General features: G+C 40.0%; 1 protein-coding gene across 1 annotated transcript in view; it reads right to left on the bottom strand.

Annotated features, from left to right (window-relative positions):
- Positions 1-10,602, bottom strand: part of col21a1 (collagen, type XXI, alpha 1) — a 43,926-nt gene extending 33,324 nt beyond the window's left edge. Inside the window, exons 1-6 of the mRNA XM_076974129.1 lie at positions 10,473-10,602; positions 9,973-10,103; positions 8,996-9,556; positions 7,718-7,883; positions 7,398-7,626; positions 6,425-6,598 (exon numbers count right to left, since the gene is read on the bottom strand). Coding sequence (XP_076830244.1) covers positions 6,425-6,598; positions 7,398-7,626; positions 7,718-7,883; positions 8,996-9,556; positions 9,973-10,072 — 1,230 coding nt within the window. The 5' untranslated portion in view covers positions 10,073-10,103; positions 10,473-10,602. The remainder of the gene's footprint in view (positions 1-6,424; positions 6,599-7,397; positions 7,627-7,717; positions 7,884-8,995; positions 9,557-9,972; positions 10,104-10,472) is intronic.
- Between the last annotated feature and the right edge of the window lie 8,176 nt (positions 10,603-18,778).

Genomic DNA, 18,778 nt, shown 5'->3' with positions numbered 1-18,778 from the left:
GTTGGGTTGTTATGTTCTCATGTGTGTTATCGTTTCCCAGTTGTCTTGCCTACCCGTTTGGTTGTGTCTTCCCCTCTGTGTTTAGCGTAGTCCATTTCTGCCTTCTGTGTTGTAGTCTAGTGTTTTGTTACTCCCTTTTTAATAAATATTCAAAAATCTGCACTTGCGTCACTCCTGCTGTTCTAAAACATTACACGTTATATGAGATACTGGTACTGATAACGTGATGGTTAAGTTCGCGAAGGTGCGTGGAAACACACGTGACATTACACGGGCCTGATTCTGTCGCACATGCGCAGCCTGCTAATCTAGATTAATCTATATTAAAATGGCTCATATGCGTGCTACCCAAGTAATGACTAAAAGTCAGTTTTTGAGATAGGGTTTCTTAATACAGAGGGTGCATTAGACCAGGGGCTCATCCATGGACGTAATTTTGATTTCAAAAGTGGGGGGGACATGGATTCGTCGCTATTTAAATATTTGGTTTTAACCGTAAAAACTGGGGGGGACCAAAGCCGGCTTTTGAAAAAGTGGGGGGGACATGTCCCCCCCGCCCCCCCCCCCCAAAATTACGTCCGTGGGCTCATCTCCTGTTTCCAAAATGCATCAATGACTGCTTGAGGAAGCTGTTCTACTATCAGTCCATAGACAGGAACCATAAGTCCATCATCTGGGAAAAGTGTTGGGGTTGCAGAGAAGAAAGAGAAGTATTGTATGCTTGAAGAACAATACCATGTAAGGTATGGAAGAGCTGAGCGTTTGGGGGCGGAGAAATCGTATATAAAGACGGCATGTACAAACACTTGTTGGGTCTCTCTGATGTAAAATGTTAGAATGTGAGATCCCCAGAGATATCTCTGTTTTAACAAAGGCCTTTTTGTTATTGCTATAATTTTGGTATGGTGGTTCCTGCTATCTCCTTCCCATCAAACGAACACGCTGGGCTAAAGTGGTAGGTAGAAGTTTAAAGCCCTCAACAATACTTGAAGAAAAAAAACATGCTCAATAAAATGTAGGCTACTCATGTTCAACGGTTTATTCAGTTAAACATGAATTTGTAAGCCTACATCAGGGTTGCCAACTCTCACGCATTGAGCGTGAGACACACGCATTTGACCGTCTTCACACGCTCTCACGCCACACTTCCGATTTCTCATGCCAAAAAAAAATCTAGTTTATTTACCTCTGATCCACATCTATGATTCAATGAGTTACTAGTTCGCTCTGGCGCCAACCACTAGCGAGCGATCGATCGCGATATAATACTTAATTTGTGTCCATTTTACACCCATTTACATTTAGCTAACTCTCCACAGTGTGTGCGTCTCTGTGAAAGCTTAACATCTAGCTAACTTGCTCATCATGTCTCACTCTAAACTCTATTCTCAAAAATACAGAAAAGAGTGGGAATCAAATCCTGAATTATAAAGGCTGGTTGAAGCCGTGTATTGGAGATGATACACGGGCATACTGCCTGTATTGTAAGGTTGATTTCTATGCCAACTAGTTCCTGTTAACTGCTACTCTTATACTATCATTTAACAACACAGCAAAAAAACCTAAAAAAAAATTGTAATTTACGTAAAAATGATTTATACAAATCATTAGTCATGTAGTTCTTTTGAGAAGTGACTGCCTATTTCAAAGGCAACAGATGTTGTTCATTTGTAGTTCTAACATATTTGGGGTGTTTTTACTCACTTTCTTCTCTCCCAACATTATTCCTTTACAGCTTCAAAAAACATGTATTATGCAAATTAGGTGATGACATCATTTAGCGACTTCTAGCGACTTTTAGTACAAGCAAACCTGGCGACTTCGTGGCTGCATCCATGTAAACACACGTACGATTTGTAATTCACAGGTTTGAAAACTCGTTCTCGCCCCTACTGTGCAATTTGGTTAGGAATACAGCCGAGCTAAACTATCAAGTTGAAAGTCATCATAGTTTGCTTACCCATTTTGACCCAGTTCCCAACCCAACTTTAAGAATAGAATAACGGCGATAATTTTTATATCGCCCGATAAGAGTATCAAATTAACGAACGCCGTTAACGGCCCACCATGTGTATGTATGTATATATATATATATATATATATATATATATATATATATATATATATATATATATATATATATATATATATACGATTAATTATGTATATATAGTAGAAGTCATTCACATTAAACCTCTTCAAACTAACCGTGCTTTTTATGTTTGGCTCTGTTAGCCAATAGCTTTTTTTCACTTTGTTTAAGTGAAACAATATCTTTGTTCAGTAGTAGCTAGCTAGGTGGCTTATTTCTAACAGACTATTAGATTATGTATTATATATATGTATTATATATACAGGTTGATTATGTATTATATATACAGTCTCTGGTCGCATACCCTTGCCTTTTGCATTGAGAGCTTTTTTATGGATTGGCAGTTTCATCAACCAATCAGGTTTCAAATTAGAATGGTGGGGGCATGTCCAATGGTCTCAGGCTATTCTCGCTGGTCCTCGTGCGTCAGTTTTGCGTGGTTGGTGTCTTGTGAGCCTTTAGCTCATCTGCTAGCGAATCAATAGGTATGTTTATAACAAATAAGTGTTCAGCTATTAATAATTTGCTAACATTTGTGAATAAATTGTGATGTTTGGACTTCTAACTGACTCATTTGGAGGTTAAATGAAGCAGAAGTTGTGTAGGTACATTGCACGTAGTAGACGCAATGACGACAACAGTGTTATGGACGTGTTTTAATAGGCTACTACGGTCATGTTTTCATTTGGCTCTGTCTAGTGAAGGACCATGGCCAATATGTCACGTTGAGGACCCCGGCCCCTCCCTTTTGGGCGTGTGTCAACGTTGTCCACGTGCTTTGTCTGCGTCAGTGGATATACGTGGTTAGGGTTTTGTCGTGTGATTAATAAGTCTCACCTGTGAATCGTCTCGTGATCACGTGGGGCTAATGTGGTTTGTCTATTTAATGTGCGCTCGCGCAGTGTCCTGTGCTCGTCATTGTCTAAAGTCTACACGTTGCTGTGTGAGTGTTTGTTATCCATGCGCTATTGCGCAATCATTGTTTGATTGTCAGTGATGTCAGTGATGTCAGTCAAAAAGGCAGGATTCTGTGTCTCGTCCTTCGCCGACCCCCGAGCGTCACACAATAATTACGGTTCACCACTGGAAGTTACACAGGCCTAATAATTAAGAACAAACAAAAATACATATTATTTATAATAAATAATATTTATATATTATATTTATTTATGATAAATAATTTTCGTTATCATTAAAAGATATTGTTTTCTAAATTACATCATGTTTTCCATTATGTAATTGTCACGTTGTGGGGGGCCCCCTGCCGGTCGCCCCAGTCTACAGCGGCAGCTGTCCTGTTTTAGTCATGTGATATTCGTCCCTCAGGTGGGCGGGACCCGTGATCCGTCTCACCTGAGGGTCGTTTGTTCGTCTATATATGTCTTGTTTTTGTACCAGTTGACTTTTTTGTACGAGGTGACCAGCGCGTCCCTGTTGCGGATTGCCAGGGCCCTGGTCTCTGGTGCTCCTGGGTTGGGTGGAGGAGTCCACCTTGCAATGAGGGGCCCCGGGAGGGGTTCACTCCCCAGGAGTCTGGGGTGACCCCTAGCGAAATGGGCAGGGGTCAGCTCCGAATGAAGAGGTAGGTTCGGGAGGTGGTTGCTGTGGCCGCACCCCAGTGTGGCAGCCTGCACACATCCACACCTGTGACGTGTGGTGAGCTAGGTGCTCACGGTCCGCACACCGTTGTGGGGCTCAAGCGGCCTAAGGCCAGTTAGGGCGTGAGGGCCCTGTGACTGACCGGGGCGTGTTTTTCATCTTGTTGGCGGCCCAGTCGGTCCAGGGTCCCGCGCAAGGAGGAGAGCTAACCTGTTTGTCTTTTTATGTTACAGCTCCAGGACTGCAGGGAACGGGTCCCTGCCTTGTCTGCGTCCTGTGACGAGGAGCTTATATGTGTGTATTGTGTTTCAGCTCCAGGATGGCAGGGAACAGGTCCCTGTCTTGTCCCCGCCCTCCCGCCCCTTTGCTCTGTTTTGTGTGCTGCCGCTGTATGCCGCACATCCGGAGGGGAGTGCGGCTTTGGTGGGGGGGTCTGTCACGTTGTGGGGGGGCCCCCTGCCGGTCGCCCCCATCTACAGCGGCAGCTGTCCTGTTTTGGTCATGTGATGTTCGTCCCTCAGGTGGGCGGGACCCGTGATCCGTCTCACCTGAGGGTCGTTTGTTCGTCTATATATGTCTTGTTTTTGTACCAGTTGACTGCTGGTTATTATTTCCTTAATCTGGAACTATGTCACGGGTTTTTGGTTTGCACACTTTCAATTGAACTATCCTCTTTCCCTGAGACTTGGCGTGATCGCTTCCTTTTTAGTTGCTCACCCTGCCCGTCACAGTAATTTACTGACATGAGACAGTACTCTGCATTTACTCACTACTTGAGTAGCTTATAATCAAAGTACTTTTTAACTTTTACTCAAGTAAATTTTTGGATGCATACTTTTACTTTTACCTGAGTAAAATTTGGTTCAAGTAACAGTACTTTTACTTGAGTATAATTGTTGAATACTCTACCCACCTCTGCTCTTGGATATGTCACTTGTATTGATTTTTTTGTGTGTGTTTAGATTTTTCAGTTTGGTTGGACTCCCCTCAAAACATTTAGTACGAGCTGCCATTGGTACATCTTATAATTTTCAGGTAGTTTAATCACCTTCAGAATGCTCTGCAGTTCTGGTGACTAACCTATCTCTGTGTTGCATTTATTTTGGCCTCTAACCTCCTTCTCAACGGCGGGTACTGCTCCTTGACGCTGTTCATCGACTAGACCAGTGGTTCCCAAAGTGGGGGGCGCGCCCCGTAGGTGGGGCGCGGAGCTATTGCAGGGGGGGCGCAGAGCTTGTAAGTGTCGCCCTTGGCTTGCTCACTGGGGGCTAGGACTCGGCACTTGTAAAGCTGCTTTGTGACAACAACTGTTGTAAAAATCGCTATATAAATAAAATTTGATTGATTGATTGATTGAAGTAAAACGTGCACATGTGTCAATATTAAGAGGAGAGGTGAATCACTGACTCGTACTCGCGCTGGTGCTATTCCACTTAGTCCGTTTATTTGCTGGTTGACCAAAATAAACCTGGGCTCCAGCACTACTTGACTGTTCATACATGAACTGGTGAGTTGTCCAAAGCTCATTGAATGCGTTACTTACAGAAATAAAATAAAGAGCAGTGGTCTGAGTCGGTCTACGGCAGAAAGCCGAAAGCAGAACTCGCTCCCTTAAAGAGACAGTACACATATTTCTGGCCGTTATATGCTTTGTGCTCTGCGTGATGTCTGCGCTTGCAAACTAGCCACATATGTATTGCTGTTTCTCTTATTTCATCTCCTTATTTATTTTTAATTATATTTAGAATTCTTGAACCATTTAAAAGGTTTCTTGCAGTTAATTTTTTTCATGTTTGACCAAAGTTGTGAACCTATTGTTTTTGTAAGTTTCAGGTTCTTTGGTATTATTTATTTTACATTCAATGTTATATTCATAATTGCACTGACTGAACAAATGCAAGTTGTGTTGTTTTTACATATTTATATGTGTGTTTAAGTGTGCTATACTGGTGCAGAATTTTCAATATTCAATATGTCTGTGTTTAAAAAAAAATGTTTTAAGTCGATTCAGCACAGTTTAACTCTATCAGATCGGTATTGGCCGATACTAAGCCTCAGATATCTGAATCGGTATCGGAAGTGAAAAACGTGAATCGGTGCATCCCTAGTAAATATTGGGGGGGGGGGGGGGGGGGGGGCGCAAAAATATTCTCATCTACTAAAGGGGGGCACGGCAGAAAAAGTTTGGGAACCACTGGACTACACAAACATCTTGTTTCTGTGGTGTACATCAGCTTGTTGTAGTGATTGTAGTGCTGCATTCACATCCTCCAGCACATCTACAAGTTCTTCACTTAGTCTTGACATGGTTTTCAGTCTGTGGGCAGTAGCTCTTGGGTTGAACTTGGTGCATGGGTTTTGGTTCCCACTGTTGGGGTGTGGGGATGACGATGATTATATATTTTCCTTTTTTATCTCTCTTTTTAAATTGTTGTCATGGTGACCGGCGTCGGCCAGAGGAGGATGGGTTCCTGAGTCTTGGTTCCTCTCAAGGTTTCTTCATCATGCTCTTAGGGATGTTTTCTTGCCACTGTCACCCTTGGCTTGTTCACTGGGGGCTTGGACTCGGACACTTGTAAAGCTGCTTTGTGACATTTTTTAATATCTTCATTGCTGTTTTCCACAAAATGCATGTGTGTTTTACCCTTGGAAAGTTCATCCATAATTACATCAATTACATACCTGAGGTATGGTAACTAAGTTATAGTTTTACATAATCATTGGCATACTTACAGGAACTGTTGTTTCTTTTCTAACATATTTCCCAACTTGTGTTTTTCCATTGATGAAAATGCCAATAGTTGGCTCCAACGGCAAGTATTCAGTTTCCATGTTGTCCACATGAAGTGTAACATCTTCCTCTGTTACCAGCAGACGCAGCTGGTGCCATTGTTCATCGAAAAGCTTCTGTATTCAGACATACAATAAACATCAGGAGTTATTAAGGAACAGCACTAAGTGTTATATCCCTTACACCAAAGATGCATCATGGTTCTCATTCCATACTCTACAATTCACAGTAGCTATCGAGTAACATGCTTTAAATAAAACATGTCAGATTATTTACAGTTATAAATGGAAGGTCTAGTAGTATATTTCAAACTGTCAACTTCAGATAACCTAACTGAATATTTGTGTTTCATAAATATTTTTTGTATAAAAATCTGTATGATTAATTAATGTATGAAAATGGCCTTAAGAAATTAGGAATGAGAATATGAATTATATGACTATGTGGAATAGTCGGATCTTAATGGTCAGTCATGACATTTAGAGGTCAGACTGCTGAACTGTATAACATACTGCTGCTGTAACGTGCAGTCCTTCCTTAGTGGACTGTTGTTGTAATTGTCATTTAGGCTACTTGCAAAATAATGTAAAACCATTCCTTATTCAGTTCATTTGTTTGTTTAGTAGGCTTTAGTACAGCTAGTCCCACACTTATTACTAAATAAACTCCTCCATATTAATGCAGGCGTCCTTTACTTCATAACAGCATCTTGATCAATAAGCACTGATGTGATTAAGACCAAGGTACATAAAATGTTCCTCTTTGGAGATTACAGGAGTATTTAGGGGTAAAGATTTAGTGCTACAAATTAAAGACTTTTCAGCAAATTATGAGAATGATGGTCTAGTATCAAGAGTATTTACTCTGAAATGGTAGTAGGTGGTGAGTATTGTAGTGGTATGTGAATGCATTTACCCTTGCTGGTGACTTAGTGAAAACCACTGTCTGAGTTCCACTCGGTGCTCTGCTTGTGGTGGTAAACATGACTGTTCTGTTCAAGCCATTTAGAGTTACTGCCATTTGAGGTTCCCCATCCATAGTCTGTATCCGCCACAAATCCCAGTCTTCTGTCAGCACTGAGCCTTTGTACTTAACCGTGGCCACAAATACATAAGATGGTGGAAGCCCAACAGGAAACAAGGCCCTATGGATATCAAAATAATCAGAATATTTGAAATTAAATTTGATGCATGTCAAATTAACTTAAGAGCTGCGCCATTCTTTCCAGACTGTACCTGGTACTCTCACTTAGATCAACCCGGGGCGTCACCTGGTACGCTTTGGATCCATAAAAGGATCCTTGGATCTTTTTGGCTTTTTTGGCCAGGTTCAAATGCAGAAGAATATCAAATCCCTTCTCATCCCGAGAGTCAAAGGTTATTCTTGTCTGACATACAGTCTCTGTATTGGAGGGAGTAAAACAAGATCACATTTCACTACACTTGTTGTTGAAACCTTTTTTCTGTTTCTTGACAAAGACCTTTAGGTTATTGAAGCCCTTTAAGTCCTTCATACTTATGAATCTACTTTTAGATTCATTTATTTTTGTGATTCATTATGGAAATGTATTCCATGTACTCTTAGGATGAATAGTTGGAAAACTGAGATTGAAGGAATCCTGGACTTTATTTAATTGTAGTGTTGGCAATTAGAATCTAGTAAAATTTTGCAAGTATGCAGGCTGCCTAAAGAACACTACAGACTAAGGTATTATTATTATTCAGATTATTTGATTTAATGCTAACAGTCTCCAGAATATACCGGTAATGCATGATTAGAACTGTCGAAAATACTACGTCAAATGGGTTTACCCCATTATTTCCAATAAACATATAAATGTGCCTTTTGACTAGCACCTCTATTCCACATTTGATAAGATTTTGGCATTATGTGTTTTAAGTGTTAAAACATGTCAAAATAGCATAATAAGAAACTTGAGCCACATGTGCTATTTCTAATATAATGCTGCTAGAATCTCAGACTTATGAGGAACTTGTGGGCAGAGGTAGGATAAATGCTTCTCTGTGTCTGTCATACATGGTCTGGTTGTGTATATAAAATTAGACAAAAGTAATCAAACTACCATTTTCACATATTGCATAAAACACACTTGTAATTTCACTATTTTATTTTATATTTATGGAACAGGTAAGAACAGCCAAATGTTCTGAATACATTAAGTGCTGACCTATGTGATGAAGAATAGAGTTTGTTGCCTGTGTGTATAGAGCCAGGTGGACACAGATGTAACCTCTTAGAACAAATTCAACACAAATATAGGCACTTTAACCTCAAAACAAAGGTCAAGTCTTGATGTACACTCCAGTACCCTTAGGTTTCTATGTTAACCTGGTAAAACTCAGGACTTGATTTATACTCCAGAACATTTAGGGTTATCCTAACCTGCCAAATGTAATTTAATGTTGATATGAATTTCAACATTATGAAACAATTTACAGAATGTGTTCATGTGACCACAGATCAAAAAATTGAAAATCTAAGAAATGTCTTACCTTCACACAGCTTCTGTCGGATCACTTCCTGGATTCTAGAAATGGCTTTGTAGTCTTCAACATAGAAGACGTATGTTGAGGACGGCTTGTTGGCGATCTCCCTCAGCTCTGCATCCTCAACCTCAGACCCAACACCAATAGCAAACAGGATTATTCCTTTCTTCCTTGCAGCCTCTGCAGCCTCCAGAACTGCATCTTGTGACTTCCCATCTGTCAGAACTATAGCGATTTTTGCAATCCCATTCGGACCACGCTTAGACTCCACAAATAGCTTATCATTGGCAAACGTGATAGCTTTTCCTGTGTTGGTGTTGCCTCCCATATATTCTATTGTTTCCATGGCTTCAATGAGGTCTCCGGTTATGTCATGTTCTCCCAGTGGTATGTGCAGGACGGGTGAATCGCTGTACTGGACCACTCCAACCTGGGTGAACTTCTGACCAATGTTGAAGCTTGATGTGATGTTCACCAGCCACCGTTTAACGATCTCAAAATTTGTGTCATCCACACTCCATGAACCATCGAGTATGAAAACTAAATCACTCGGGGCTGTTCTACAACCTGGAAAGAGAGGCATGTTCATCTTTATTCTGTTATTTGTTTGTTTGTTTTAAACACTACATTAAAAGCACTACGTACAGAACTTGGAATTTATTTGCAACCAAATATATAAAGACAACATTTTCCAGTCCAGTCCTTGGGGACCCCCTGACAGGGCATGTTCTTACTCTGTCCCACCATCTAACAATTTAGACTGAGAAATCAAAAACACTAAATAACAAGAACAGATCTAGTGGGAATAACGACAGAGCGAAGTCGTGGACTGCTTGAGGGTCCCTAAGCACTACATTGAAAAACACCAGTTTAGGAGATTATATGTGAATTGAGACAGCTGCATTGAACATGATTAATTAGGTGATGTTATCTGAGATGGCAGTCTCCATGCAATAGGATTGGGAATGAGAGAAGCATCTTACTTAATCTCATGTCCTCATCTTGTGCTGTGCAAAACAATTGAAGGAACAAGAAGGACAGACACCAAAGCACAAAATGCATGGATCTTGTTTTGCAACCCATGTTCCTGAAGTGCCAAGCTCCAGTTTTGCACCTAAAGAGAAATAAGACATGCATTTCTTAGGTGATCTCCAAAGAATGGTCTTGTGGATGTTAAAGCAAAGTGTTTGATAGCTTGTTACATGAACAGCATGCTCTTTGTTTTTAAAAAGGCTGTTTAAGACAATGAAAGTTATTTTATTGCATTTGTGGTGCAAATGATGAGCTATAGTGAGATTGAGTTCATGCCAACAAAAATAATGGTTCATTAATAAACCAATCTAAGGCAATTACCCAAATAAAGAGAGACTGATTGATTTAAGACAGCCAAACAACTTGAGTACAGTTAAATTCTATAATGCTCCAGCATCATTTATAAAATCTGTTTACTGATCACCATTTAGCTGAGACTTGAAGGATTGACCTAAGAGCAGAATTCTTTTTTAAAAAACTCCTTCCAATTGTTGCTCCGTTGGGGAAACCATTTATTTTGTCACAGTTCTCCAGAAGAAGAAATAATTGCTGGTGTAGAGTAATATATGAAGAGTAGCTTTTTCAAAAGGTTTGCATCATTGTCCTCATGATCACCATATCTATAATTAGACAAAGATGAGCAGCTTTCAAAATTAAGCAGCAGCTTTGGCAGCAGATATAGTTTATGCATTTTAGTTTATGTAAATAGGGATTTGTGCTCCATGACCTCAATAAATTTTCACAGACTCCCACTGCCATGACAGTGCTTGCCTCTTGCCGTAGTGCTTTCCCAAATCTCAGTGCGGGGGAGTTGGGGGGTGGTAATCTGGAACTCAGCACTGTTTGCATGAAGCAGTTGCCATACACCCTCCTACTGGCTTTTCCTAAGAACTGGATTTTTCTACATTTCTGCCAATCACACATGGAATTCATTTACAGTGTCAGACAGTGAAATTCCAGTTCTGGACAGTGACCAAACACATGTACTCATGACAAAGGAGAAAGAGTTTCAATTGACATTTGAGTTATGCAACATGCAACACCACAGCCTTCTAGAGCAAGTAGAGATGTTGCACTAAACCCCACTAAATATCCATGTACATGTGTGTCTGTCAGCCAGTACCTTCTGCCATATGGCATTTTTCTGCTCCATAACCCTTTCACTGACCTTTGGTCAGTTTTTGGGGTGCTCTAGACACTTTACTCTTTTTCCAGGTTGATTTGACGTAGGCAGGAACAATAATGTAGATGGAATGTGACATGTTTAAACATCTTTTGCTGTAATTCAAAATTACACCCTTAAAATGACTCAAATTTATCCTCAGCATGTAGTATCCAAAACATGACATGGAGATCTTTGTGGAATGTGGTTGGATAATTCCTCCTGTTCACAGGCATACTTGTATAAGATTTATTTCATACTGGTGGGTTTTGTCCAAATAGATGTGGGATACAGAAAACCTTGTTGGACAGCTGATTCTTCACTGTCTTCCAGATGAAGTACTGCTCATAGTGTGAACTGCTTAATACCTAAATACATAATTTTATGTTTTAACCATTAATTGACTAATCTTTTAAATATCTTTACAGCTCTCATTACTGAAACGAATTAGATTGGACCAAATTAAATGTAGTGTTCTGGTGCATTATTTAGCATGTTAATATTCACTGTTATTGTGTCATGGACCTTCTTAGGTGGAATCACCTTTTTCTGGCAGGCACTATATTTGTACAAGTCCTTTTTTGCTTTCTCAACTAGAAATTCTCTTTTACAATGTCAACTGCTGTAAATCATTTTCAATTAGTTGCCAACATGAAGGGAAAATAAATGACAGCCCATTTCCTCAGGCACCAAGCGAAAGCCAAAACATTATATCAGAAAACCCATTGAATTGATTCCAAATAATCAAAAGCATAAATCCAGTATCTTATGGAGGACCGAACCATTCTGACTAACCAGGGGTTTTCCACTATCCTCCAAATCATTCATAGCGTGACTAACATCCTACTCGTGTTGGGGATCCCCCACCTCTCCCCCCCCTGTTTTTACTATGCTCACCCACCCTTTCCCAGCCTTTTTAAGAAACAACTTCTAGAGCTAATATAAAGCATTTTATCTCAAAAGAAGGAAAAAAATTAATTATTTCATTCATTCTTTGTATGTGAGAGTGACACAAACATGGGACAGATAACTTCCTAATGTCTTCAACATGCTCCCTGTGCAGAGATGTGTCAAGCTGTGGAGACCTGCATGCTCATTGATTTGCAAAGACCTTGAGGCAAAATGCAAACACAAAAGGATCTGGGTATGCTTCATTTTCTATCACGTTTCATTGCATGGTTCTTAAAAGGAGATGTAATACATTTTAAAATATCCTGGATGCACAACCATAAAATGAAAAATGCACCAAATGTGCTTATTTTGCTCAAGAAGCACATGCACCAGAAGAATTTCTACCCAAGCCCTTATTACATCAGTGACATTGCATTGTATGTGCTTATCAGTTATAATAAACAGGATCTCAAACAGCTTGTCTTCTCAGACGCAGACCAAAATGCACATTCTGCAAAATCCAAATACTACTCAGCAAAAGGAGACATGCATTCGAAAATCTTGAATCACAGCAGATTAAAAGAGAAAAGGGTTAGATTTACCAGAACGTGTGTGTGGAGATGGACTCCTACTGAATGAAGTTACACCCTCATAGGTGTTCCATGGCCAGGGTTCTGCAGCGTACTGGACTGGAAGAGGTAAGTTAGGGCAGACTGCAGAGTCACAGATGTTCCTTCAGTGAATGGGCCTGCCCTCTCCTGTGACTTTCCAACTCCCCCTACCCCCCCCCCCCCCTTCTCTCTCTCCCTCTCTCTCCAATTGTGTGTGTGTGTGTGTGTGTGTGTGTGTGTGTGTGTGGAGTGGAAACGGGCACAGATAAGTAAAGCTTCATAAAAGCATCAAAGAGAATAATGCTTTATTTAAAAGAAAAGAAACACTCCACCACCTGTGTTATTGTCTTTCCATACTGCCAGTATCTGTAGGAGTGTCTAGAGAAAGGGTTTCCTGAATGTATTATGTATTACATTAGATAAGGCACAGGCTTTCAGATACTGAGTCCATTTTGTATAAGAAGATAGATTGTAGTTACTTTTTTAATATTAACACTTTTTAAAGTAACTGATTAAATAAAGTGTTCATTGGAATGAATTGTCATAAAACCTATTCAGAAAATGATATGAGGATCATGTTCAAAGCAGAATGACACGGTTGCATCCCTTGGAATTAGATGCATTTCTCCACTCATCACACCAACAATGTGATTTTTTCTTCATTGGTCATGAAACAATTTAATACAGACTATAATTAGTAGTGGGCCGTTATCGGCGTTAACGGCGTTCGATAATGTGATACTTTTATCAGGCGATATAAAAAATATCGCCATTAATCTATTCTTAAAGAACTGTGTCGAAATAGGTAAAGCCCCCGCACACAGCGAGCAACTAGCTGAGCAAACGGACACGCACTCGCTGTGTGCGGGGGGCTTAAGCAAACTATGATGACTTTCACATTGATAGTTTAGCTCGGGTGTATTCCTAACCAAATTGCGCAGTAGGGGGCGAGAACGAGTTTTCAAACCTGTGAATTACAGACTACCACAACAAATTGCACATGTGCTTACATGGATGCAGCCACGAAGTCGCCAGGTTTGACAAGACTAAAGTTGTTTGCACCGTATGCAACGTGGAATTAGTTTATTGTAGGAGTTCTACCAGTCTGAAGTACCATTTAAACACAAAGCACCCGTTTGCTAATGCTGCTGACGCTGGTCAAGCACTGATGCAGCCCAGGGGAAGAGTCGCCGCCGCCGAAAACAGGTTAAATGTACTAAATGTTGGCTTACATTTCAAATATCATGTTTAGCTGAATAAACATGTTATCAACCCCTTTTAATGTACAGTATGTAGGCTTACAAATTCATGTTTGACTGAATATGCCCTCTTAAAGTGGAGGATAGGTTCCCTTTTGAGTCTTGGTCCTCCCAAGTTTTCTTCCTATTCCCCACCATCTAGGGAGTTTTTCCTTGCCACTGTCGCCTTTGGCTTGCTCATTAGGGGTTTGGGATTTTAGTATTGTTAACCTTGTAAATCCTGTAAAGCGCTTTGTGACAACATATGTTGTGAAAAGCGTTATACAAATATATTTGATTTGATTTGATTTAAAGTATGTAGGCATACAGTACTATTTTCATGTTTAACTGAATAAACCGTCGAACACGAGTAACCTACATTTTATTGAGCATGTTTTTTTTTTCTTCAAGTATCAAAGTAGAACCGTTTTCTCAAGCAGTCATTGATGCATTTTGGAAACAGGAGATGAGCCCGTGGTCTAATGCACCCTCTGTATTAAGAAACCCTATCTCAAAGACTGACTTTTAGTCATTGCTTGGGTAGCACGCATATTCTGAATGAGCCATTTTTATTTAGATTTATCTAGATTAATTTCAAGATTTCAGTGAGATTAATCTAGATAAAAAAAAATTATCTATGCTCACCCCTACATATAATACATCTTATTTAACAAACAGCACAACTAATCTTTTACCAGTAGGGGAGAGTGGGGTTGTGCCAGTTTTTACTTAAAGTGACTTTAAAGTGAGACTATGACAGTAATGCTTCCAACTAAAATATGTACATATATTTCAGGATGTGGTGCATCCCTGGAATCAGTCACTTTGGATGTGAAATACAGTATTTACGAAATACAGCTTTTTGAAAAAAAGTGGTCTCGTGGCACAACTTGCCCCCAGTGCGGGGTAAGTTGTGCCATTGGAGAGAATACATTGGGGTAAATTGTGCCATTGATTACTGAAGTAAAATAATATATTTTGATCTCAAGAACTGGAATGCTATATAAAAGCTAGACAAATTCAATACAAAATTACTAATTCAAGGTTTATTTAAAGTTACTTTACAACATCAAAGGCTAATTTTCTACAAGCCTATTGTGCCACATGAGCACACAAAAGATAAATTTTCTTAAACAAGGCCTAACACTTCAGAACAAAGTTCAGTTCAAAATGAAACAAAAACAGTAGCAAATATTACGTTTTTTAGCATAATTAGCATATATCTTAATTTTTCCCTTATTGATCCATTGCAGTTTACATTTACATTTGCATAAGTTGAAGCTATACGCTTTAAATAAGTCCAGTTCTTTTATATCCTATTTCTTTTCCATCTATCTTTTTCTTCTCCATGTTTTACTTTAATGACATCCTGCATATGCTCATCTCCCTCGCCACCTGACCAATAGACTTCCCTTCTCCACCTCTTCACTACTCTGTCCATGTCCTCTAGTGGAGTGGAAGCCCTGCCTGTCTTCCTCTTATAACTCCGTGGCATGATGGTCTATTTCTATTTTGGGTCTAAAATTAAGAATGTCACATAGTTTAAGTGATTAAATATAAGAATAAAATGTACAACTACAAAAAAAAAAACAATATGTTTAAAATATTCATAAGTGGGTGTGAGACTTACCCCAGGCCCTATGGCACAAATCACCCCAACCCCACCATTTGGGAAAAAATGCATCATCCAGTAGTTTTGGGCTAACATCATGCTAGCTGCATAGACTCATAGTGTAGCTTACCAAAGTACTAAAACATGTGTAAAATGTTTTCATACTTCTCTATAACTGTTTGGACACAACAATCAAAAATCTTTGATCATAGGAATTTTACTTTGAAAGGCAAAAAACAGTTTTTTGAACTTAAAAGTGCTTTCCTCTTATGCAATGAGGCTCTCTTCTTTGCAGGATGAGTAAAATGAATGTTTTTTCAAAAATTAATGGTCACATAACCAATTTCTTCTCTGGTTCCCTAGAAACAGGGGGTGGCACAACTTCCCCCCTGGCACAAATCACCCCACTCTCCCCTACTTATTTTTGTTGAAAGTAATAATAAATAATGATTACTGTTAATGCTGCCTGATCCAGCCTCTTGGGTAAACTCTCGGTTGTGACCCAATCAAGCCCTGAGATAGCAAAGCAGCCAAACACAATGATCATACTTCACACTTGTGAGATTTCTGATACATGTTGGTATGCAGTATTTTTTATGCAGCCTCCATAATGATGTGTACATTTAACTACATTTTCAAATTTATAATCTGTCAGTACAACATGGGTTCAGTAAATTCTGCATAAAATTCTTCTGTATATGTGACGGGCGGGGGTGAGCAACGAAAAGGAAGCGATCACGCCAAGTCTCAGGGAAAAATGATGGTTTAATAGAAAGTGTGCAAACCTAAAACCCGTGCACTATCTCCAAATTAAGGATATAATGACCAGCGGTCAACTGGTACAAAGACAAGACATATATAGGCAAACAAACGACCCTCAGGTGAGACAGATCACGGGCTCCGCCCACCTGAGGGACGCACATGACGTCACCAGACAACAACAACAACAGCCGCTGTGGACAGAGGCGGCCGGTAGGGGGCCGCCTCACCGTGACAGTATATTATATGTCTACTTTTGGTGACGGAGGCAGAAGTCCGTTAATTTCTGTAGTCTTTTAATGAGTCAAAGTGAACTTTACTGTCAAAAATCTACAATATATACATGACATATAGAGGACTGACCCTATGGTGCAACAATAGACAGTAATAGGCTAAATTACAAAACAATTCTGTAATTCGGTATGTCAGTGCAATTAAGACGGTGGATTGTTGACATTAGTCTATTAAATATAAATTATTACTTTAACTAAATCTAAATTTATCTAAACTATTCTTTTTGTGATAGGGCAGTTCACAACTGTACCAGACCTGATCATAATACCTGACTCAGATCCTTTCAGTTTCTATTATGCCTTCAATAAAGATATGGCAGTGTAAACTATTATCTCCTTGGTAAATGAATTAAAGAGAATTTGCAAACTTTCTTTGATTGTACCAAGATGTTCAGAGGCTTCTACAACTACTTAAATTAAGGGACATCTTTCTGCTCTCTTGGAAGTATTAATAAAAATCCTTCCTATCCCGTTGCTGTTTTGTGTAGGAAAGGTTTTTTGTTTGAGCAGCTTTTATTGCAATCAGCCAGCTACTACTTTTCTTTTGCGCGTTGAGAAGTCCGCGTCTATTTAGGTGCTCCTTTTGGTTCTGTGTTTGTCCCTACCCACCGTCGTTACAGTTTATTCCTAGTGTTTCTGTGTATTTATTCCCTGTTGTGTCTAGTGCTCCCTGTCGGCCATTGTTCCTTGTTACGCTCTCTCTTTGTTGTGTTTAGTTGGTGTTTCGCCCTTGCTAATTCCTCTGTCGTTTTCTCTTGGTTTCTGTCCCGTGATATTCGTATATGCGAGTCTGCCGTTTTGTAAGTGTTTCCCTTAGTTTACTTCCTCGTGCTCTCTCCCCCTCTCTCCTTCTCCCTAAGTCTTCCCTATGTCTTTAGTTCTGGTTTGCTTTCACCCATAGTTAGTCTCTCTATCGTCCATGTTATTAGTCCTTCATGTTTCCCGTGTACGCTGATATTCCCCGTACTGTGAATTGCTTGTTATTATGTTTAGTTGTTCTACTTTAGTTCTTTATATTCTTGTTGATGCTTGTATGTTTATGCCTTAGGTCTTGCGTTTACTTCCTTTGTTTGTTTCCCATCTAGTCACATTTCATATCCATCGTCCCTGTAGTTCTATATGTCCCAAGTGTTCACATTGTTCCCTGTAGTGTCTTTAGTACTAACGTTGGTATCATCCCCATCCTTAGTGTCTGATTGTTGCCTGTTCCTCTCCTCGTGTTTTGTACTGAGTTAGGCTTGTTATTAAATATTCAAATCTTGTGTTTGCGTCACTCCTGCCATGTCCATCCATTACAATAATCCATAAGCATGAAACTGCTAAAGTATTTTGGTGGATTATAACAGCATAACTTTAACTTTGTCATTTGTGATTTTCACCCCTATCAGAATTTGTCTTCTGCATTTATTCATTCGTGGGTTGACAACACACACTAGTGATTACTAGGGGGCTGTGGTGCACACACACACACACACTAGTGATTACTAGGGGGCTGTGGATCACACATGTCCAGAGCGGTGGGCAGCCCTAGCCCGGCACCCAGGGAGCAGTTGGGGTTAGGTGCTTTGCTCAAGGGCACTTCAGTCATGACCTCAGGCCTGGGAATCAAACCCATCACCCTCCAGTCACAAGACAAATTCCCTACCACCAGACCATGACTGCCTCTTTCTTAGTCTTGCAGATATATTGACCAGTAATATTATCTGTACTTTTATGAGTATTGGGTTAATACACAGGCTTTCAGTACTGAAACTACAAGAGTTTATATGAAAAGCCTTATCTAATGAATTCTGTCCACGTGGTGTCCCTGCTGGACCGTGTCTGATTGAATAGACATGTGAGGTGCAGGAATGAGCCAGAAGGTGAACGCTTTAGTCTCCTCCCACAGACCAAGTGCCTCCATCTTCTCAAATCATAAGGGGTCATCACCCACATCCTCTGGGAAGCACTCCACTTCCTTTGCAGTCAATTTTGAGAACACCAACACCTGTCAAGCAGCAGATTAAGCATGCTTCTTTATTCTGCCCTCCTAGACCCAGCTATTCAAATGCTCAATTGAAAGCACGTCATCGCTAAATCTGCCTGGGCCCAGTCTTGTTCCTAAATACTGCTCCTGACTCCCTGACAACACACCCTTCTGCAAAGGTCCACCTGTTGTCTTTGGCAGGGTATATATCCCCTTGACGGTGCT

Source organism: Brachyhypopomus gauderio, chromosome 15, assembly GCF_052324685.1.
Source record: "Brachyhypopomus gauderio isolate BG-103 chromosome 15, BGAUD_0.2, whole genome shotgun sequence".
In the NCBI taxonomy this organism is placed as follows: domain Eukaryota; kingdom Metazoa; phylum Chordata; class Actinopteri; order Gymnotiformes; family Hypopomidae; genus Brachyhypopomus; species Brachyhypopomus gauderio.
The sequence above is the reverse complement of the archived record's forward strand: the minus strand, read 5'-3'. Positions and strand labels throughout refer to the sequence as shown.